Raw genomic sequence first — 23,581 nt, 5'->3', positions numbered from 1 at the left:
TAACACTGGACTCCACCCCTCTACGTAACACGTAGCCAATAGCAGTTTACGCCACTTTAGCGGGAGAATTCCTCTCTGAAGAGTTGTGTATCATTATTTTCTTGTAACTAACTGTATAGCAGAGGCTTGCTTGACTAAACAGGTATGTAGTTAAACACACATTTATGCCTTATGTTATCTTTCCAACATATTGTCACAAGCTAGTTGGTTGTTATAGACGATGAGATGAAAATGTTTAAGTGTTCAATGTTGAAGTGTTCTGCACTAATTTGGGCTAACTAACTACACTAACAGTTAACGTAATGTATCTTTCTGAACCAACAATGACGTGTATAAACTAATCATTGGTATAAACCCATACATCTCATTGATCTGAACTAACTATTCAAGGGCCGTGTTCACTGAATGGAAGTAACCTCTGCAACTGGATCCTGGACTTCCAGTCAGGGTGCCCCCAGGTGGTGAGGGTAGGCAACAACATCCGCCATGCTCACCCTTAATATGGGGCCCCTCAGGGGTGCATGCTTAGTCCACTCCTGTACCCCCTGTTCAACTATGTTATGTAAATCTGTTATTTAACTAGCTGCCTTTTACTAATCAGCTGCTTACTAGAACATTGATTAGCTAGTTAGCTAGCGGAATAAGGTGTTACAGTAGGGAACAAAAGCCTCCATACCCAGAACCACTAGTACTTGTTCTCCAGGGGGCTCAGGGTTGGCTACCCATAAGCCCTCTTATAGATGTGAAATTATTTTATCAAATATTACAAACACCCCCTCACTCACAGACAGGATGCGTCGCTCAGGGGCCCCCAGCCAGGTCTTTGGTAACATGGCGAAGAAGCCCCGGTTCGTCCCTCCTGGAGCCTCACTGGCTGGTCGTCCTGATCCCCCTGTGGGTACTCTGCTTGAACCGGAGCCTCTGGCCCCTAAACTCTCCACAGGGAACGTGCTCTACAAGGTGAACACACGGTCCACTTCACTTTCATCCTTAGCCACAAATGTGACCCCTATTACTATTGTAGTAATTAAGGAACTAAGCATAGGAGTCATATTGGAGCTACTTCTCTCTCTAGCCGATGTGAGTAAGACCTTTAACAAATTAACATTCACAAGGCCGCAGGGCCAGACAGATTACCAGGACGCGTACTCAGAGCATGCACTGACCAGCTGGGAAGTGTCTAAACTGACATTTTCAACTTCTTCCTGACCCATTCTGTAATACCTACATGTTTCAAGCAGACCACCATAGACCCTGTACCCAAGAACACCAAGGTAACCTATCTAAATGACTACCGCCATGTAGCATCTGTAGTCATGAAATGCTATGAAAGGCTGGTCATGGCTCACATCAATACCATCATCCCAGACACCCTGGATCCACTCCAGTTCGCATACCTCCCCAACAGATTCACAGATGACACAATCTGTATTGTACTCCACACTGCCCTTACCCACTTGGACAAAAGGAACACCTATGTGAGAAGGCTGTTCATTGACTACATCTCAGCGTTCAACACCATAGTGCCCTCTATGCTCATCACTAAGGTAAGGACCCTGGGACTGAACATCTCCCTCTGCAACTGGATCCTGGACTTCCAGTCAGGGTGCCCCCAGGTGGTGAGGGTAGGCAACAACATCCGCCATGCTCACCCTTAATATGGGGCCCCTCAGGGGTGCGTGCTTAGTCCACTCCTGTACCCCCTGTTCAACCATGACTGTGTGTGTGTGCATGACTCCAACACCATTAAGTTTGCCGACGACATAACGGTGACAGGCCTGATCACCGACAACAATGAGACATCCTTTAGGGAGGAGGTCAGAGACAACAACCTCTCCCTCAATGTCAGCAAGACAAAGGAGCCGATGATAGACAACAGGAAACGGAGGGCCAAGCACACCCACATTCATATCGACAGGGCTGTAGTGGAGGGGCTGCATCACCACTTGGTATGGCAACTGCTTGGCATCTGACCGCATGGCACTACAGAGGGTAGTGCGTACGACCCAGTACATCACTGGGCCAAGCTCACTGCCATCAAGGACCTCTATGCCAGGCGGTGCCAGAGGAAGGCCCTAAAAATGTTCAGACTCCAGCCACCCAAATCATTGACTGTTCTCTCTGCTACCGTACGGCAAGCACTACCAATGCACCAACAGGACCCTGAATAGCTTCTAGCCCCAAGCCATAAGACTGCTAAATAGTTTGTTTAAAAAAACAATTCAATGGTTTACACTTTGCATTGTAGTCATTTAGTAGACACTCTTATCCAGAGCTACTTAGTTAGTGCATCCATCTTCAGATAGCTAGGTGGAACAACCACACATCTCAGTCATAGTAAGTACATTTTTCCTGAAAGTAGCTATCAGCAAAGTCAGGCCTAGTAAGGGGGTGTTAGTTAACGAATTGCTTTTTTGTCAACTTCTCGTTACTCATTGTGTATCTATTTTATTATTACGTGTTTCTTTCTATTATTTCTCTGTGTGAAGTAAGTAAGCATTTCACTGTTAGTCCAGACCTGTTGTTTACGAAGCATATGACAAATAACATTTTAATTTATTTGACATTATCCAAGACTGTGTAAAGGGTTTCACTCATATTGCGACATGTGGACCTTCTCTGACCTATCTAACAGTTCTCCTTCCTTGCAGATCCAGAGGAGCCTCTCAGCCCCTGCACCGCCCCTTGCCCTGCCTGTGAAGGCCTTCAGCCTGGCTAAGAGCAGCCCCCAAGCCCCAGGCCTGTCCAGAGCTCTAGCCAGGGTGCTAGGTGCAGCAGACAGTAAGAAGAATGAGCTAGAGCCTGAAGACCCTTTCTTTACTGAGGAGAACACTGGAGACCCAGCTGGTGAGTCAGACATGGGAGGTGGGGTGGGTTGTGGTGGTGGCACAGTAAACGTTGCCATTGAAACCAGGTATTCCTGGTGTAGATCTAATGCATTTAAATGTGGAGCAGTACTTCTGGTAAGCTTTGGATTTACTCTCTATGTCAAAAGCAGAAATCCTGGTGATGAAAATCACAGATTTATAAAGAAACAAAGTTACTACAAACCAACGGTGATGGTAAGAATAGTCAGGAACATTTTGTGTGCCATAAGAAATGAAGTATATTAACTATGTAGCATATATTGTTTACATTTCACTGCTGTTGCTAAAGATGTTCTGAAACATTGTTTGAGAGATGCTGGGATTTTGTATAGGTTAACGATTGAGTTTAAGGCCCAAAAAGGTGAGGCACGGGTATAAACTGAATTTTTCTATTAAGAACATACAGTGCCTTCAGAAAGTATTCAGACCCCTTGACTTTTTCCGCACTTTGTTACATTACAGCCTTATTCTAAAATGGATTAAATAAAAACAAATCCTCAGCCCACCCCATAATGACAAACCGAAAACAGGTTTTTCAAACATATTTTCTAAATTTATACAAAATGTAAAATTGATACCTTATTTACTTAAGTATTCAGACCCTTTGCTATGAGATTCGAAATTGAGCTCAGGTGCATCCTGTTTCCATTGAGCATCCTTGAGATGTTTCTACAACTTGGAGTCCACCTGTAGTAAATTCAGTTGTTTGGACATGATTTAGAAAGGCACACACCTGTCTATGTAAGGTCTCACAGTCAAAGGAATTGTCCGTAGAGCTCCGAGACAGGATTGTGTCGAGGCACAGATCTAGAGAAGGGTACCAAAACATTTCCGCAGCATTGAAGGACCCCAAGTACACAGTGGCCTCCATCATTCTTAAATGGAAGAAGTCTCTGAATGTCATTGAGTGGCCCAGCCAGAGCCCGGACTTGAACCTAATCGAACATCTCTGGAGAGACCTGAAAATAACTGTGCAGCAACGTTCCCCATCCAACCTGACAGAGCTTGAGAGGATCTGCAGAGAAAAAATACAGGTGTGCCAAGCTTGTAGCGTCATACCCTAGAAGACTTGAGGCTGTAATCGCTGCCAAAGGTGCTTCAACAAAGTACTGAGTAAAGGGTCTGAATATTTATGTAAATGTGATATTTCAGTTTAATAAAAATCTAAATGAGCAAACATTTCTAGAAACCTGTTTTTGCTTTGTCATTATGGGGTATTGTGTGTAGATTGATGAGGAGAAAAAAAGTGATTTAATCAATTTGACATTAAGGCTGTAACATAACAAAATGTGGAAAAAGTCAAGGGGTCTGAATACTTTCTGAAGGCACGGTATACTTATTTACAATGACGGCTTAGCAAGAGGCAAGAAGGCTGTGTGTGTTGCAGCTTGTTCCAGTCGCTAGCTGCAGCGAACTGAAAAGAGCAGCGACCCAGGGATGTGTGTGCTTTGGGGACCGTTAACAGAATGTGACTGGCAGAATGGGTGTTATTTGTATTGTTTTATTTAACCTTTATTTAACTAGTCAGTAAAGAACAAATTCATATTTTACAATGATGGCCTACCCCGAACAAACCCTCCCCTAACCCTGATGACACTGGACCAATTTGTGCACCGCCCTATGGGATTCTCGATCACGGTCGGTTGTGATACAGCCTGGGAAAGAACCTCACCAACCTATGGACCCTGGGACGGGACCCTGGGAAGGGACCCTGGGACTGAACCCCTCCCTCTGCAACTTAACCACAAAGCACTACAGAGGTTGGTGCGGCAACCCAGTGCATCACTGGGGCCATGCTCCCTACCATCCAGGACCTCTATATCAGAGGAAGGCCTGAAAAATTGCCAAAGACTCCAGCCACCCTAACCATAGACTGTTTACTCTGCTACCGTCTGGCAAACGGTATTGGAGCACCAGCTCTCAGACCCACAGGCTCAGTTAAAAAGCTGTTCATTTTTGTCAGCCTGATTTAGGCTTTAGCCGATACTCGTTGGTGTATTTTAACTATGACTATATATTAAAGGATTTTTAATTTGCAAACCCTCACGTGTGCCTGGAGTTGGAATTTTTTATGCCACTTAACACCTATTTGTGGTTATAATTTTTCCTTGAAACCAAGATCATGTATATGCTGCTTTAGAAAGGAAATGCAGCAAACCGATATCGCCTTTCTAAGGTGAGCGACATTTAGTCTATCCATTTAGGACTGGCAGAGGGATTTATTTGATGCTTGGGCTTCAGTGAAACAAACACACTCTGAATGAAGCCTAGCCAACTGTAACAAGCCTATGTTTTAATGACAGCAGGTCCAGCATTATGCAAATGAGCGTGGGTAGTGCATCGGCAGCGCGAGGCAGATTAGAGCTGTGCCTGGGATCAGTGAGCACACGCGCTCTGTCCCCCTCCCTCTCAGAGCAACTAGTGCCTCTGTCTGTCTCTCCTTTCTCCGCTTTTCCTCTCTCTTTAGCGTTTCACTAGTTTTCCCTCATTTTGTTGTTCCCGTCGGCGGATGATTCGTGTGTTTCTCTTTGAGAAGCAGCTCTGATTTTCCTTTGTGTAAAAAAAAAATCGCGCATTTGCACGGACTCGCGCTGCGCGCACACCTCCCCGGTTAAACCAGCGCCGTTTCCTCTTTTCTAGTTAAACGGAAATAAGAATAAAGAAAATGCATCTTTACAATTTCATCGGCATTTCCCCATGTAAGCACACATATTCCCCCGTATGTTAGTGTTTGGTGTATAGCACTTAGAACGAGCGCTGGTTTGAGGTTTAGAGAGACCGGGCTGTAAGTAGGTCGGGCTGGGTTTAAGCGGCTTTAGCCTGCGTCAGCCTAAGCTGGGAGGAATTCACCCAAAGCCCTCCGCGGTAGGCGGGGGCCTAAACGAGGCTGGCCTAGTTAAGCCTGATTCTTATTGTTGCCCGTGTGGGTTGTGTAACACAGAGCAGAGAAGACCTCGGATGAGAGAGAGTACATGCAGTTAGACAGAGACTGTTTGATTGAGAATCCATGAAGGGGGAGAAAGAAGAGGGACAAGGAAGAGAGTGAGTGAGAGTTAAACCAGTATTAGCCTGAGCCTCATCACAGAACAGAAAGAAAGGGGAGGTAGAGAACCAGACCAAATCTCAAAAGAAGGAGAGGAAAAGAGGCGAGATATTGTGTTGAGTTAGTGCTGGTGTCTAGGCCTGGCTCGGTCCAGTCTGGTTCCCTGGGCTATGTTCTAAGATGGCGTCTGGGTCCGTCTACATGTCGTCCAGTATGGTGGGTAAGGCTCGCTCCTCCAACTTCACCCTGTCTGAGAAACTGGACCTGCTGAAGCTGGTCCGCCCACACATTCTCATCCTGGAGGAGCACACCAACAAGCACGCTGTCATTGTGGACAAGAACAAGTGCTGGGACACAGTGTCTGATCAGTACAACGTCCTGGGGGGGGACAGGCCCCCCCGCACTGCCCAGGGCCTACGCACCCTCTACAAGAGGCTGAAGGAGTCGGCCAAACAGGAAGTAATGCAACGGAGACACGCCCAGCCAGAGTACAGAGGAAGTATATCTGAACCAACCAGGAGAGTGATGGAGATGATACCTCACCTTTTCCATCACGGAGCTATTCACCATGATAAAGACCCAGCGACGATGCACAGGTGAGACACACACACACAGTCTGCTCTATACAGCTCTCAGAGAGGGGAGGGGCTGCTCTGTAGAGCTCTACTAGTAACTAGAGGGGAGGGGCTGCTCTGTAGAGCTCTACTAGTAAATAGAGGGGAGGGGCTGCTCCGTAGAGCTCTAGTAACTAGACGGGAGGGCTGCTCTACTAGATAGGGGAGTGGCTGCTCTGTAGAGCTCTACTAGTAACTAGAGGAGGGGAGGGGCTGCTCTACTAGAGAGGGGAGGGGCTGCTCTAGAGCTCTACTAGTAACGAGCGGGGAGGGGCTGCTCTACTAGAGGAGAGGGGCTGCTCTGTAGAGCTCTACTAGTAACAAGAGAGGGGAGGGGCTGCTCTGTAGAGCTCTACTAGTAATTAAAGTGGAGGGGCTGCTCTGTAGAGCTCTACTAGTAATTAGAGGGGAGGGGCTGCTCTGTAGAGCTCTACTAGTAATTAGAGGGGAGGGGCTGCTCTGTAGAGCTCTACTAGTAATTAGAGGGGAGGGGCTGCTCTGTAGAACTCTACTAGTAATTAGAGGAGAGGGGCTGCTCTGTAGCGCTCTACTAGTAATTAGAGGGGAGGGGCTGCTCTGTAGAACTCTACTAGTAATTAGAGGGGAGGGGAGGGACTGCTCTGTAGAGCTCTACTAGTAATTACAGGGGAGGGGCTGGCTCTGTAGAACTCTACTAGTAATTGGAGGGGAGGGGCTGCTCTGTAGAGCTCTTCTAGTAATTAGAGGGGAGGGGCTGCCCTGTAGAACTCTACTATGAAGGGGCTGCTCTATAGAACTGAACACAGAGCTAACCTCAATCAGTTTACACACGCACACATACACACTCCTCATGCTCACACTCTTGACCTCAACAGCCTCAATTCGTCAGGGCATGGACTGACGAATCTGGTCAATCACATTTGAAACGTAGGAGAGGTGTTAGCCCACAGTAGGAGAATGCATTCTTTAGCAAAGTATGAGATGGTCATGAAAAGGGTTTTAAGGAGAATGTTTTTGACCATCCCGAAGACCGGTTGTGTTTCTACACAGCCGGTCTTCTACACCTGCATTTCTTGTTGTTTGGGGTTTTATGCTGGGTTTCTGTACAGCACTTTGTGACATCGGCTGATGTAAAAAGGGCTTTATAAATACATTTGATTGATTGAATACTCTCAATACCCCCACCTAGTGCCACTTATACATGTATGGCTGTAGTAATAAAGCTGTATTCTATTCCATATTCTCTCTGCAGGGTGATGTATAATGAGACAGTAATAAAGATGTATTATTCTGTTAATCTGCAGGGTGATGTATAATGAGACAGTAATAAAGATGTATTATTCTGTTTATCTGCAGGGTGATGTATAATGAGACAGTAATAAAGATGTATTATTCTGTTAATCTGCAGGGTGATGTATAATGAGACAGTAATAAAGATATATTATTCTGTTAATCTGCAGGGTGATGTATAATGAGACAGTAATAAAGATATATTATTCTGTTAATCTGCAGGGTGATGTATAATGAGACAGTAATAAATATGTATTATTCTGTTTATCTTCAGGGTGATGTATAATGAGACAGTAATAAAGATGTATTATTCTGTTTATCTGCAGGGTGATGTATAATGAGACAGTAATAAAGATGTATTATTCTGTTTATCTTCAGGGTGATGTATAATGAGACAGTAATAAAGATATATTATTCTGTTAATCTGCAGGGTGATGTATAATGAGACAGTAATAAATATGTATTATTCTGTTTATCTTCAGGGTGATGTATAATGAGACAGTAATAAATATGTATTATTCTGTTAATCTGCAGGGTGATGTATAATGAGACAGTAATAAATATGTATTATTCTGTTAATCTGCAGGGTGATGTATAATGAGACAGTAATAAAGATATATTATTCTGTTTATCTGCAGGGTGATGTATAATGAGACAGTAATAAAGATGTATTATTCTGTTTATCTGCAGGGTGATGTATAATGAGACAGTAATAAAGATGTATTATTCTGTTTATCTGCAGGGTGATGTATAATGAGACAGTAATAAAGATGTATTTTTCTGTTAATCTGCAGGGTGATGTATAATGAGACAGTAATAAAGATGTATTATTCTGTTTATCTGCAGGGTGATGTATAATGAGACAGTAATAAAGATGTATTATTCTGTTTATCTGCAGGGTGATGTATAATGAGACAGTAATAAAGATGTATTATTCTGTTAATCTGCAGGGTGATGTATAATGAGACAGTAATAAAGATGTATTATTCTGTTAATCTGCAGGGTGATGTATAATGAGACAGTAATAAAGATGTATTATTCTGTTAATCTGCAGGGTGATGTATAATGAGACAGTAATAAAGATGTATTATTCTGTTTATCTTCAGGGTGATGTATAATGAGACAGTAATAAAGATGTATTATTCTGTTAATCTGCAGGGTGATGTATAATGAGACAGTAATAAAGATGTATTATTCTGTTTATCTTCAGGGTGATGTATAATGAGACAGTAATAAAGATGTATTATTCTGTTTATCTTCAGGGTGATGTATAATGAGACAGTAATAAAGATGTATTATTCTGTTTATCTGCAGGGTGATGTATAAGCATGACTCTCCCATGGAGCAACCTGGCAGCAGCTCCTCCCTCCCAGACTACCCATCAAACCCCGTCACCCACCACCTGGACCAGGATGTGGTCAGGCTGGACCAGGATGTGGTCAGGCTGGACCAGGACGTGGACGTGAAGCCTCCGCCAGACCTGACCATCCTCTCCACGCGTGTGGGGGTGGTGCTAGGAGGAGAGGGGGCGGAGGAGGAAGATGAGGACTTGGGCAGTGTCCATGGTTATGACGGCTCCCTCTCTCCCTGCCCATCCTCTGTCGTCCTGCCCCTCTCCACCTCACCCGTTCCACTGCAACGTGACCTTTACCCTCATGACCACTACCCCCGCTGTGACCCTGACAGGCTCCGTCCCCTTCAGCTGGCCAAGGAGGAGCACGAGCAGGTCATGACCAATCATAGAAAGATGGGCGTATACCTGGAGGAGAAGAGGGAGGGGCTAAAGAGGAAGCAGGAACTGGAGGAGGAGCTTCTGAGAGCAAAAATCAAAGTAGAGAAACTGAGGGCAGCCAGGCTGAGACATGGACTTCCACTGCCCCTATAACTAACACACCCATGGCCTGACTGGGCTGACCATATGGAACTCAGGAGGATGCTCTGAACTGTTTCTATGTCTGTGTTTAGCGTGTGGAAGAGGGGTTTGGCCCGAGAAATAATGTTTGTGTGATGAACAGTGAGTTTGAGGGAGGATTTAAAGGTCCAATGCAGCCTTCTCTCTCAAATCATTTCTGGGTAACAATGAATTACATTACTGTGATTGTTTTCTATTAAAATGCTCAAAAAGAGACAAAAATAGATTATTGGCGAATTTCTCAAGTAAGAATTTTGCTAGGATTGTCTGCGAGTGGTCTGAGTGGGGAGGGGAAAACTGATAACAAACTATTATTGGCAGAATGGTTTGGAACTCTCTTTCTTATTGGTCTATTAACACATTTATGGTGATGTCACCAGGCAAGTCAAAACTCCATCCCACCAAAACAGGCTGAAATTTCAGTGTGGAAATATACAGTACCAGTCAAAAGTTTGGACACATCTACTAATTCAATTGTACTATTTTCTACATTTTAGAATAATAGTGAAGACATCAAAACTATGAAATAACACATATTGCACCAAAAAAGTGTTCAACAAATCTAAATATATTTTATATTCTTTGAAGTAGCCACCCTTTTGTCTTGATGACATTTTTGTACACTCTTGGCATTATCTCAACCAGCTTCATGAGGAATGCTTTTCCAACAGTCTTGAAGGAGTTCCCACAAATGCTGACCACTTGTTGGCTGCTTTTCCTCCACTCTGAAGTCCAACTCATCTCAAACCATCTCAATTGGGTTGACGTCGGGTGATTGTGGAGGCTAGGTCAGCTGATGCTGCTTTTTTTGGTTACTACATGATTCCATATGTGGTATTTCATAGTTTGGATGTCTTCGCTATTATTCTACAATGTAGAAAATATTAAAAATAAAAACCATTGAATGAGTATTTGTGTCCAAACTTTTGACTGGTACTGTATATAAAACACAGGGAAATCTAGTTTTTGACTGGTACTGTATATAAAACACAGGGAAATCTAGTTTTTGACTGGTACTGTATATAAAACACAGGGAAATCTAGTTTTTGACTGGTACTGTATATAAAACACAGGGAAATCTAGTTTTTGACTGGTACTGTATATAAAACACAGGGAAATCTAGTTTTTGACTGGTACTGTATATAAAACACAGGGAAATCTAGTTTTTGACTGGTACTGTATATAAAACACAGGGAAATCTAGTTTTTGACTGGTACTGTATATAAAACACAGGGAAATCTAGTTTTTGACTGGTACTGTATATAAAACACAGGGAAATCTAGTTTTGCACTGGGCCTTTTGAACAGTGTATTTGCATAATGAAGTGTGTGTTTTGAGTGAGGATTTAAACAGTGTGTTTGCGTGTGGGACAGTGTGTGTGGTGACTACGGTTGAGTTATGACTGGAGTTAAAGACAATACAGATCTCTGCTTTTGTCAGACGAGAGGCGCTCCTATCACTGGTTTTAAAACGGGTACTATTTTGACTGGTTTCATTTGGTTCAAAACCCTGTGTTGCTTTACCATCCCATTAGGAGGGAAGGTGATAGGTGATGAGGGGGTTTAGAAGGGGGTGTTGCTGTTACAGTGGTGTGATGTTCAGTGGTGTGATGTTCAGTGGTGTGATGTTCAGTGGTGTGATGTTCAGTGGTGTGATGTTCAGTGGTGTGATGTACAGTGGTGTGATGTTCAGTGGTGTGATGTTCAGTGGTGTGATGTTCAGTGGTGTGATGTTCAGTGGTGTGATGTTCAGTGGTGTGATGTTCAGTGGTGTGATGTTCAGTGGTGTGATGTTCAGTGGTGTGATGTTCAGTGGTGTGATGTACAGTGGTGTGATGTTCAGTGTTTGTTGTTCAGATCTGTGGTTTCATTGTTTTCTTTTAAAATAGTTTTTCTAGTTTGGTTTTGTGCTTTATCATCTTCCTCTTCCCTTCTCCAACCTCCCCTTCTCTATCCCTCTCTCTTCCCTTCTCCAACCTCCCCTTCTCTATCCCTCTCTCTTCCCTTCTCCAACCTCCCCTTCTCTATCCCTCTCTCTTCCCTTCTCTATCCCTCTCTCTTCCCTTCTCCAACCTCCCCTTCTCTATCCCTCTCTCTTCCCTTCTCTATCCCTCTCTCTTCCCTTCTCCAACCTCCCCTTCTTTATCCCTCTCTCTTCTCTATCCCTCTCTCTTCCCTTCTCCAACCTCCCTTTTCTATCCCTCTCTCTTCCCCTCTTCTTTAGCCCCTCACCCCCAAATACAGTGCCTTGCGAAAGTATTCGGCCCCCTTGAACTTTGCGACCTTTTGCCACATTTCAGGCTTCAAACATAAAGATATAAAACTGTATTTTTTTGTGAAGAATCAACAACAAGTGGGACACAATCATGAAGTGGAACGACATTTATTGGATATTTCAAACTTTTTTAACAAATCAAAAACTGAAAAATTGGGCGTGCAAAATTATTCAGCCCCTTTACTTTCAGTGCAGCAAACTCTCTCCAGAAGTTCAGTGAGGATCTCTGAATGATCCAATGTTGACCTAAATGACTAATGATGATAAATACAATCCACCTGTGTGAAATCAAGTCTCCGTATAAATGCACCTGCACTGTGATAGTCTCAGAGGTCCGTTAAAAGCGCAGAGAGCATCATGAAGAACAAGGAACACACCAGGCAGGTCCGAGATACTGCTGTGAAGAAGTTTAAAGCCGGATTTGGATACAAAAATATTTCCCAAGCTTTAAAAATCCCAAGGAGCACGGTGCAAGCGATAATATTGAAATGGAAGGAGTATCAGACCACTGCAAATCTACCAAGACCTGGCCGTTCCTCTAAACTTTCAGCTCATACAAGGAGAAGACTGATCAGAGATGCAGCCAAGAGGCCCATGATCACTCTGGATGAACTGCAGAGATCTACAGCTGAGGTGGGAGACTCTGTCCATAGGACAACAATCAGTCGTATATTGCACAAATCTGGCCTTTATGGAAGAGTGGCAAGAAGAAAGCCATTTCTTAAAGATATCCATAAAAAGTGTTGTTTAAAGTTTGCCAGAAGGCACCTGGGAGACACACCAAACATCTGGAAGAAGGTGCTCTGGTCAGATGAAACCAAAATGGAACTTTTTGGCAACAATGCAAAACGTTATGTTTGGCGTAAAAGCAACACAGCTGAACACACCATCCCCACTGTCAAACATGGTGGTGGCAGCATCATGGCTTGGGCCTGCTTTTCTTCAGCAGGGACAGGGAAGATGGTTAAAATTGATGAGAAGATGGATGGAGCCAAATACAGGACCATTCTGGAAGAAAACCTGATGGAGTCTGCAAAAGACCTGAGACTGGGACGGAGATTTGTCTTCCAACAAGACAATGATCCAAAACATAAAGCAAAATCTACAATGGAATGGTTCAAAAATAAACATATCCAGGTGTTAGAATGGCCAAGTCAAAGTCCAGACCTGAATCCAATCGAGAATCTGTGGAAAGAACTGAAAACTGCTGTTCACAAATGCTCTCCATCCAACCTCACTGAGCTCGAGCTGTTTTGTAAGGAGGAATGGGAAAAAAATTCAGTCTCTCGATGTGCACAACTGATAGAGACATACCCCAAGCGACTTACAGCTGTAATCGCAGCAAAAGGTGGCGCTACAAAGTATTAACTTAAGGGGGCTGAATCATTTTGCACGCCCAATTTTTCAGTTTTTGATTTGTTAAATAAGTTTGAAATATCCAATAAATGTCGTTCCACTTCATGATTGTGTCCCACTTGTTGTTGATTCTTCACAAAAAAATACCGTTTTATATCTTTATGTTTGAAGCCTGAAATGTGGCAAAAGGTCGCAAAGTTCAAGGGGGCCGAATACTTTCGCAAGGCACTGTATCTCTCCTCACCTTTCCCCTTCGGTCTGGACTCAATATGAATGTATCTTCACTGTAAGCCTGCTACGTGTAAGGGTGAATGTTTAATTCAGACCCTGTCTGCAGGTAACTGTTACACTAGTGAAGAAGTGAGGTAAAGCACAGATGCAGTGATGCTTAACAACTACAGTGACTATACAGTCCTAATATGGTAATGCTAGAGGAAACTGGATTAAATGTTTCTCTGTAAGGCAAGGGAGACCCTCTTTAGAGATAAATATAGTGAAATGGCTTGGACAGCCTTTTGCGGCCCAGGCCTGATGTCTCATCCTGGGCATGGCACTGTAGGAAAGTCTCAGGCTGCAAGTAGGGTGGAGGCCTCAGTGAAGTAGCAACCTCTGCTGGTGAACATGTGAACTGCCACTCAGCAGATCTTGCTGAAAACCTTAGTGAATCATAATTTGACATTTGTGTACACACGCAATTCACACATTTCTAAATTGTATGTTGCTGCTGTCAATAACAGAATTGAAAACAAATGTATTTTAAAGAGCAATTCAAAGCCTTGGTTCAGGGTGTGGTATTTTATTATTAGGAGCCCAATTAGCTGCTGCTGAAACAGCAGATACTCTTCCTGGTGTCCACATAAAACATGAAACATGACATAATACAGAACATTAATGGACAGAACTACATACATTTAAAATAGGAATTCACGCTTTCATACCTTCCTGCTTTAGCTTATGTAAAAGACCAATCAGTATCTTGTACTGAAAAAGAGTTGAGCTACTTGTCTCCTGGTGTTTGTTCCAGTATATTTAGAGTTGAGCTACTTGTCTCCTGGTGTTTGTTCCAGTATATTTAGAGTTGAGCTACTTGTCTCCTGGTGTTTGTTCCAGTATATTTAGAGTTGAGCTACCTGTCTCCTGGTGTTTGTTCCAGTATATTTAGAGTTGAGCTACTTGTCTCCTGGTGTTTGTTCCAGTATATTTAGAGTTGAGCTACTTGTCTCCTGGTGTTTGTTCCAGTATATTTAGAGTTGAGCTACTTGTCTCCACTGGTGTTTGTTCCAGTATATTTAGAGTTGAGCTACTTGTCTCCTGGTGTTTGTTCCAGTATATTTAGAGTTGAGCTACTTGTCTCCTGGTGTTTGTTCCAGTATATTTAGAGTTGAGCTACTTGTCTCCTGGTGTTTGTTCCAGTATATTTAGAGTTGAGCTACTTGTCTCCTGGTGTTTGTTCCAGTATATTTAGAGTTGAGCTACTTGTCTCCTGGTGTTTGTTCCAGTATATTTAGAGTTGAGCTACTTGTCTCCTGGTGTTTGTTCCAGTATATTTAGAGTTGAGCTACTTGTCTCCTGGTGTTTGTTCCAGTATATTTAGAGTTGAGCTACTTGTCTCCTGGTGTTTGTTCCAGTATATTTAGAGTTGAGCTACTTGTCTCCACTGGTGTTTGTTCCAGTATATTTAGAGTTGAGCTACTTGTCTCCTGGTGTTTGTTCCAGTATATTTAGAGTTGAGCTACTTGTCTCCACTGGTGTTTGTTCCAGTATATTTAGAGTTGAGCTACTTGTCTCCTGGTGTTTGTTCCAGTATATTTAGAGTTGAGCTACTTGTCTCCTGGTGTTTGTTCCAGTATATTTAGAGTTGAGCTACTTGTCTCCTGGTGTTTGTTCCAGTATATTTAGAGTTGAGCTACTTGTCTCCACTGGTGTTTGTTCCAGTATATTTAGAGTTGAGCTACTTGTCTCCTGGTGTTTGTTCCAGTATATTTAGAGTTGAGCTACTTGTCTCCACTGGTGTTTGTTCCAGTATATTTAGAGTTGAGCTACTTGTCTCCTGGTGTTTGTTCCAGTATATTTAGAGTTGAGCTACTTGTCTCCTGGTGTTTGTTCCAGTATATTTAGAGTTGAGCTACTTGTCTCCTGGTGTTTGTTCCAGTATATTTAGAGTTGAGCTACTTGTCTCCTGGTGTTTGTTCCAGTATATTTAGAGTTGAGCTACTTGTCTCCTGGTGTTTGTTCCAGTATATTTAGAGTTGAGCTACTTGTCTCCTGGTGTTTGTTCCAGTATATTTAGAGTTGAGCTACTTGTCTCCTGGTGTTTGTTCCAGTATATTTAGAGTTGAGCTACTTGTCTCCTGGTGTTTGTTCCAGTATATTTAGAGTTGATCTACTTGTCTCCACTGGTGTTTGTTCCAGTATATTTAGAGTTGAGCTACTTGTCTCCTGGTGTTTGTTCCAGTATATTTAGAGTTGAGCTACTTGTCTCCACTGGTGTTTGTTCCAGTATATTTAGAGTTGAGCTACTTGTCTCCTGGTGTTTGTTCCAGTATATTTAGAGTTGAGCTACTTGTCTCCACTGGTGTTTGTTCCAGTATATTTAGAGTTGAGCTACTTGTCTCCTGGTGTTTGTTCCAGTATATTTAGAGTTGAGCTACTTGTCTCCACTGGTGTTTGTTCCAGTATATTTAGAGTTGAGCTACTTGTCTCCTGGTGTTTGTTCCGGTATATTTAGAGTTGAGCTACTTGTCTCCTGGTGTTTGTTCCAGTATATTTAGAGTTGAGCTACTTGTCTCCACTGGTGTTTGTTCCAGTATATTTAGAGTTGAGCTACTTGTCTCCTGGTGTTTGTTCCAGTATATTTAGAGTTGAGCTACTTGTCTCCTGGTGTTTGTTCCAGTATATTTAGAGTTGAGCTACTTGTCTCCTGGTGTTTGTTCCAGTATATTTAGAGTTGAGCTACTTGTCTCCACTGGTGTTTGTTCCAGTATATTTAGAGTTGAGCTACTTGTCTCCTGGTGTTTGTTCCAGTATATTTAGAGTTGAGCTACTTGTCTCCTGGTGTTTGTTCCAGTATATTTAGAGTTGAGCTACTAATCTCCTGGTGTTTGTTCCAGTATATTTAGAGTTGAGCTACTTGTCTCCTGGTGTTTGTTCCAGTATATTTAGAGTTGAGCTACTTGTCTCCTGGTGTTTGTTCCAGTATATTTAGAGTTGAGCTACTTGTCTCCTGGTGTTTGTTCCAGTATATTTAGAGTTGAGCTACTTGTCTCCACTGGTGTTTGTTCCAGTATATTTAGAGTTGAGCTACTTGTCTCCTGGTGTTTGTTCCAGTATATTTAGAGTTGAGCTACTTGTCTCCACTGGTGTTTGTTCCAGTATATTTAGAGTTGAGCTACTTGTCTCCTGGTGTTTGTTCCAGTATATTTAGAGTTGAGCTACTTGTCTCCTGGTGTTTGTTCCAGTATATTTAGAGTTGAGCTACTTGTCTCCACTGGTGTTTGTTCCAGTATATTTAGAGTTGAGCTACTTGTCTCCTGGTGTTTGTTCCAGTATATTTAGAGTTGAGCTACTTGTCTCCACTGGTGTTTGTTCCAGTATATTTAGAGTTGAGCTACTTGTCTCCACTGGTGTTTGTTCCAGTATATTTAGAGTTGAGCTACTTGTCTCCTGGTGTTTGTTCCAGTATATTTAGAGTTGAGCTACTTGTCTCCTGGTGTTTGTTCCAGTATATTTAGAGTTGAGCTACTTGTCTCCTGGTGTTTGTTCCAGTATATTTAGAGTTGAGCTACTTGTCTCCACTGGTGTTTGTTCCAGTATATTTAGAGTTGATCTACTTGTCTCCTGGTGTTTGTTCCAGTATATTTAGAGTTGAGCTACTTGTCTCCACTGGTGTTTGTTCCAGTATATTTAGAGTTGAGCTACTTGTCTCCTGGTGTTTGTTCCAGTATATTTAGAGTTGAGCTACTTGTCTCCACTGGTGTTTGTTCCAGTATATTTAGAGTTGAGCTACTTGTCTCCACTGGTGTTTGTTCCAGTATATTTAGAGTTGAGCTACTTGTCTCCTGGTGTTTGTTCCAGTATATTTAGAGTTGAGCTACTTGTCTCCACTGGTGTTTGTTCCAGTATATTTAGAGTTGAGCTACTTGTCTCCTGGTGTTTGTTCCAGTATATTTAGAGTTGAGCTACTTGTCTCCTGGTGTTTGTTCCAGTATATTTAGAGTTGAGCTACTTGTCTCCACTGGTGTGTGTTCCAGTATATTTAGAGTTGAGCTACTTGTCTCCTGGTGTTTGTTCCAGTATATTTAGAGTTGAGCTACTTGTCTCCACTGGTGTTTGTTCCAGTATATTTAGAGTTGAGCTACTTGTCTCCTGGTGTTTGTTCCAGTATATTTAGAGTTGAGCTACTTGTCTCCACTGGTGTTTGTTCCAGTATATTTAGAGTTGAGCTACTTGTCTCCTGGTGTTTGTTCCAGTATATTTAGAGTTGAGCTACTTGTCTCCTGGTGTTTGTTCCAGTATATTTAGAGTTGAGCTACTTGTCTCCACTGGTGTTTGTTCCAGTATATTTAGAGTTGAGCTACTTGTCTCCTGGTGTTTGTTCCAGTATATTTAGAGTTGAGCTACTTGTCTCCTGGTGTTTGTTCCAGTATATTTAGAGTTGAGCTACTTGTCTCCTGGTGTTTGTTCCAGTATATTTAGAGTTGAGCTACTTGTCTCCTGGTGTTTGTTCCAGTATATTTAGAGTTGAGCTACTTGTCTCCACTGGTGTTTGTTCCAGTATATTTAGAGTTGAGCTACTTGTCTCCTGGTGTTTGTTCCAGTATATTTAGAGTTGAGCAACTTGCCTCCTGGTGTTTGTTCCAGTATATTTAGAGTTTGGAGGCTGCTGTTTGTGTGAGCAGTAATGTGTGTGTTAATGCTCTGATTATTAGTGTTGATGTTTTCTGGGTTTCAGATTTCAGATGTTCCTCACAGAGTCCGGCAGGAGGCTGTGGTCCAGTTGGGGTCGGGGCAGGGTCTGGTAGCGGTGCTGGTTCTGACGGGCCGCGGTACTTCAGTGTGATGTGGTGTAAAGCCAGTGGGAGGAAACACAAACGCTGGCAGGGAGACGCTGTCCTGGTGACACGAGGGCGTACCGCCACGCTTAAAGACATGGAGGGCAAGGACATCGGCAAGGGTGAGTGTGTGAACATTTTAGGTTTCCCCTAACACAGATTAAACATAGTCCTTGACTAAAAATCATGGTCAATGGAGAATTCTGATTTGAAAGTGGTTTTAGTCCAGAACTAGGGCTACTCTGTGGCCCGGAGAGCGGCCCTGATAGGGTAATTTTCCGAGTGCATCGGAGAGTGATTCAGATTGTGTGTGTAGGTAGTGGCTATAAGGTATCAGAGCTGGCATCGCTGGGTGAAGGAGAGACCTTGATGATAGGAGCTAAACAGGTGGAGGTGATGGGACTCGTATCAGAGCTGAACTACAATAAGGGCCGCTGTTTCCTTGACGTCCATGTGGAGAAGGAGGAGCCTAAGATATCAGCTCCTCCCCCCTCACAACGCCCAGCTTCCAAACCGTTCTGCCGTCCGACGCTATTGGGCGGAGAGACTGATAGGGGAGTGGCCAAGCCTCAGGAGGAGGGGCCCTGTAAACCACGCCATGACCCTCTAGCACCAGGTAAATACACAGACATACAGCACACTCTCTCTCTCATCACACACACACATGAAGTTACACATTCTCACACACTTCAAACACACCACACTCATCATCTCTCTAATGGTGTGTGTAGGAGCCATTGTCATGCCCCGGCCCTCAACCAATCACCAGTGGGCGTATAACAAGGCAGGCCTCCCACTGGTGGATGTGGTGGTTGACCCCTACTTGACCACTCACCTCCGACCCCACCAGCGAGACGGCCTGCTGTTCCTCTACGAGTGTGTCATGGGGATGAGGTAATAGGAGATGTGTGTCCGCTCATGATGAATCCTCTGATCACTCCAAAATGTAATGTTGTGTTCCACAAGGCTCTGTGCTGGGGCTGCTATTTATTTACTTTGATTGAATATGTGTGTGTGTGTGTGTGTGTGTGTGTGTGTGTGTGTGTGTGTGTGTGTGTGTGTGTGTGTGTGTGTGTGTGTGTGTGTGTGTGTGTGTGTGTGTCAGGGCTACATGTAGGTACGGTGCTATCCTGGCAGATGAGATGGGTCTGGGTAAGACCCTCCAGAGCGTGGCTTTGACATGGACGCTGCTAAAGCAGGGCCCATACGGCGGGAAGCCGGTTGCTAAGCTTGTGCTGGTGGTTTCCCCTGGCAGCCTGGTGCAGAACTGGGGGGCGGAGTTTAAGAAGTGGCTTGGCTGTGAGAGGATCAACGTCTACACTGTTAACCAGGTAGGGCTGTGTTTGATCAGCGTCTACACTGTTAACCAGGTAGGGGTGTGTTTGGAGGAGGAGGAAGAGGGGGAGTGTGTTTCCCTGTAGTGCTGTTTCTGATCCATATGGTGATGTGTGTGTGTGTGTTCCGTGTTGTGTTGGTCATTAGGACCAGAGGGTGGAGCTGTTTGCAGCGTCTACTCTCCACAGTGTATTAGTGATCAGCTATGAGATGCTGCTTCGCTCTCTGGAAGTGGTGAGTTGGTTCACAGCAGCTTATCTAACAGGGGTGGGAAGTACCACTGTTACAACACTGTTGAATTACACCTCAACTCCTAAATTACACAGATTAGGAGTACACTGGATGATACACGCATGGGACATTATAACGTTGTGTGTGTGTGTTGTGTAGGTACAGAAGCTGGAGTTTGGGCTGGTGATCTGTGATGAGGGTCACAGGTTGAAGAACAGCAGCATCAAGACTTCCTCTGCCCTCAGCGGTCTCAGCTGTACACGCAGAGTTATTCTGACAGGTACACACACAGCCCTCTGTTTTATTGACCTTTTACTTTCTCCTAGTCTTCTCTCATCTATCCTGTCCAGAATGACCTGCAGGAGTTCTATGCCATCATAGAGTTTGTGAACCCGGGAATTCTGGGGTCGTCTGCTGCCTACAGGAAGGTGTACGAGGAGCCAATCCTCCGCTCCCGACAGCCCATCTGCACTGAGGTACATTAACCATCTACACTCTCTATATCTGTCTCTATACCTCTACACCATCTCTCTATTGTACGCTCACGACAGCCCATCTGCACTGAGGTACATTACCCATCTACACTCTCTGTCTCTATACCTCTACACTATCTCTCTATTGTACGCTCACAACAGCCCTCTTGCACTGAGGTACTGTCTCCATCTCTTTCTCTCCCTTCATTCCTTCTCTATATCTCTCCCTGTAGGAGGAGAGAGTTTTGGGGGAGGAGCGAGCGGCTGAGCTCTCTCGTCTGACTGGTCTGTTTATTCTGAGGCGGACCCAAGAGATCATCAACCGCTACCTGCCACCTCGTCTTGATTGGACAGTGTTCTGTAGCCCCTCCTCCTTGCAGCGGGAGCTGTACCAGGTTCTCCTCTCGCACCGTGTCATCCGAGCCTGTCTACAGGGGTCGACACAGACTCACACACACCTCGCCTGCATCACCGCCCTGAAAAAGCTCTGCAACCACCCAGGACTGCTCTACTCCACTGTACAGGTATGACACACAAAGACACGATGATGATGACAGCAATGATGATGATGATGATTGTGTGTGTGTTCCAGGAGCGTTCTGATGGCAGCTCAGCAGAGGGTTCTCTGTATGAAGGGCTAAGAGGTGTCTTTCCAGAGTCTTACTCTTCTGGGGGCTTCAGTACAGCTGACTCAGGGAAATTACTGGTCCTGTCTGACCTTCTGACCACTATTCACCACCTCAGCCCTACTGACAGGTAGGTGTGTGTGTATGTGTGTGCATGTTAGTATGAAGTGTGTCCAGGGATCCAGGCACACTGGCATTGGTTTGTTGACACCATAGGGATCCTATTAAATTACTAGATGGGCTGTCATAAACCCTCAAAGGTCCAGAATGGAGTGAAAATGGCAGCCATATTGGCCAGGGAGAAATCCAAACCTGTCTAATTGGAATGAATGACCATAGAGGCAGAATCCAGATGTTTCTTATAGAGGAAAATAAAACCAAAGCATGTGATATCAGAAATTGTGTAATAGAATTATTGTCAACCTAAAATATTGTCATATAATTATAAATACAATTTATATGGATTTTATACACATTATCTTTATAAATAGCCTTTGAAATATATGTAAACAGACCATAAATGTCAACATTTTTCTTGGAAAGCTGTTATATGTTGCATTTACAACTTGTCTCAGTCCCATCATCAACTGATTGACTGTGTTGTTTCAATGGAATGTTGGCAGTTAATTAGAAACATTTCTATAATCATTCCTCTAAAACTGGCTGGCTTAAAATGCATTACTTTATACAATATCTTATCACAGCACAATATCTTATCACAGAACTCCCTGACCAACATGGTTGATCTTTAGACCATCGTAAGAAGGTTCATGTCTAGTATTCTAATTCTATGGTTGACACACTCATACTCTGACACATAACCGTGAGATGATTTTGACCATCTTGATCCTGTGTGTGTGAATATGTGTGTGTGTACAGGGTGGTGTTGGTGTCCAACTACACTCAGACGTTAGACCTACTCCAGGACCTGTGTGTCCACCTGGGCTACACCTACTGTCGCCTGGACGGCAACACCCCCACCATCCAGAGGCAGCGATTGGTGGACAACTTCAACAGCCCTCACTCCGCCCACTTCCTCTTCCTCCTGAGTTCTAAAGCCGGAGGGTTGGGGCTTAACCTGATCGGCGCCTCCCACCTGGTCCTATACGACATCGACTGGAACCCTGCCAACGATATACAGGTACACACACACACACTCTCACTCACCAGCATTAGTGTATGTTTCGTTCACATCTGAAACACACATTTACACGTTACTGGTCAGTCAGTACCTGCTATGCTCTTGGAGGAGTGAGGATGAGGAAGAGGCCTTCCTCCTGATGTGATAGTTGGGCTGATGTGTGTGTGTCTGTCTGTGTGTCTGTCCCCCTCCAGGCAATGTCACGAGTGTGGAGAGACGGACAGAAGAAGACTGTTCACATCTACCGCCTGCTCACTGCAGGTACCATAGAGGAGCGTATCTTCCAGAGGCAGGTGTCCAAACAGGGGCTTTCTGGGACAGTGGTGGACTTGGGGAAAGGGGCGGAGCACACCAGCTTCTCCTCCAATGAGCTGCGAGATCTCTTCAGTCTGACGGACACACCCTGTCTCACTCACGAGCTGCTACACTGCAGCTGCAGTATGGACGGATATATATATATATAATCACACCCGTTGTCTGCTTGTGTTTTTATTTAATGTGTTTCTTGTGTGTATTATAGAAGAAGGAGAGGATGAGGCGCCTGCGTCTGATAGGCCGTGCCAGCTGGGTCGTCAAGGTGACCGTGGTGGGGCAAGGCAGAAGCATCTGAGCATGTCAGAGCTGATACAGTGGAGACACTTCGCAGGGGACACACACACCTTCAGAGATGCTTACCTGGACCATGCACGAACCCACATCTCCTTCGCCTTCCAGTCCACCATCTCACACATCACTCAGTAACACACACACACACAGGCTTTCCGCAAATGACCTTATGCAGAGACCAAAGAAGTGTCCCTTTCTGAGAAACATTGGACTATGTTATTCTGTCTTTATATTCTCTACTGTTTTTACAGTTTGATAGAAGAGAACGTGTAAATTATGGAATAAACTGCTACGTTATACTGTGTATTCCATCAGTCTTTTTTTCTGTTGCAGAAATAACAAGATGAATCAAATCAAATGTTATTTGTCACATACACATGGTTAGCAGATGTTAATGGTCACAAACACATGGTTAGCAGATGTTAATGGTCACAAACACATGGTTAGCAGATGTTAATGGTCACAAACACATGGTTAGCAGATGTTAATGGTCACATACACATGGTTAGCAGATGTTATTGATCACATACACATGATTAGCAGATGTTAATGCGAGGGTAGCGAAATGCTTGTGCTTCTAGTTCCCGACAATGCAGTAATAACCAACGAGTAATCTAACCTAACAATTTCACAACAACTACCTTAAACACAGAAGTGTAAAGGGATGAAGAATATGTACATAAAAAGATATGAATGAGTGATGGTGCAGAACGGCATCGAGTACAGTATATACATATGAGATGAGTAATGTAGGATTATTTAAACATATAAAAGTGGCATTGT

The 23,581-nt window shown here is 43.8% G+C and overlaps 2 protein-coding genes across 2 annotated transcripts; both read left to right on the top strand.

Moving 5' to 3' along the window:
• Positions 1–57: 57 nt before the first annotated feature.
• LOC118944880 (DNA repair and recombination protein RAD54B-like) lies at positions 58–23,145 on the top strand. Its single transcript, XM_036967065.1, has 15 exons — positions 58–467; positions 788–960; positions 2,652–2,847; positions 18,287–18,508; positions 18,703–19,002; positions 19,118–19,280; positions 19,492–19,717; positions 19,869–19,955; positions 20,112–20,236; positions 20,293–20,428; positions 20,659–20,949; positions 21,018–21,181; positions 21,931–22,192; positions 22,387–22,630; positions 22,713–23,145. The coding sequence occupies exons 2-15, from the start codon at positions 793–795 to the stop codon at positions 22,931–22,933; spliced, it is 2,805 nt and encodes a 934-aa protein (XP_036822960.1). The 5' UTR covers positions 58–467; positions 788–792; the 3' UTR covers positions 22,934–23,145.
• On the top strand, positions 5,179–9,919 carry LOC110487828 (fibrinogen silencer-binding protein). Its single transcript, XM_036967053.1, has 2 exons — positions 5,179–6,506; positions 9,108–9,919. Exons 1-2 carry the CDS (start codon positions 6,091–6,093, stop codon positions 9,676–9,678), a joined length of 987 nt encoding a protein of 328 aa, XP_036822948.1. The 5' UTR covers positions 5,179–6,090; the 3' UTR covers positions 9,679–9,919.
• Positions 23,146–23,581: the final 436 nt, after the last annotated feature.

This window comes from Oncorhynchus mykiss, chromosome 3, assembly GCF_013265735.2.
Source record: "Oncorhynchus mykiss isolate Arlee chromosome 3, USDA_OmykA_1.1, whole genome shotgun sequence".
NCBI lineage: Eukaryota > Metazoa > Chordata > Actinopteri > Salmoniformes > Salmonidae > Oncorhynchus > Oncorhynchus mykiss.
The sequence above is the reverse complement of the archived record's forward strand: the minus strand, read 5'-3'. Positions and strand labels throughout refer to the sequence as shown.

Excerpts from the sequence above, each read along its gene's own strand:
- LOC118944880 (XM_036967065.1), top strand. The coding sequence starts at position 793 with ATGCGTCGCTCAGGGGCCCCCAGCCAGGTCTTTGGTAACATGGCGAAG. Across the intron at positions 21,182-21,930 it reads CACCTCAGCCCTACTGACAG|GGTGGTGTTGGTGTCCAACT; the intron begins GTAGGTGTGTGT and ends GTGTGTGTACAG. Across the intron at positions 22,193-22,386 it reads ACCCTGCCAACGATATACAG|GCAATGTCACGAGTGTGGAG; the intron begins GTACACACACAC and ends GTCCCCCTCCAG.
- LOC110487828 (XM_036967053.1), top strand. The coding sequence starts at position 6,091 with ATGGCGTCTGGGTCCGTCTACATGTCGTCCAGTATGGTGGGTAAGGCT. Across the intron at positions 6,507-9,107 it reads GACCCAGCGACGATGCACAG|GGTGATGTATAAGCATGACT; the intron begins GTGAGACACACA and ends GTTTATCTGCAG.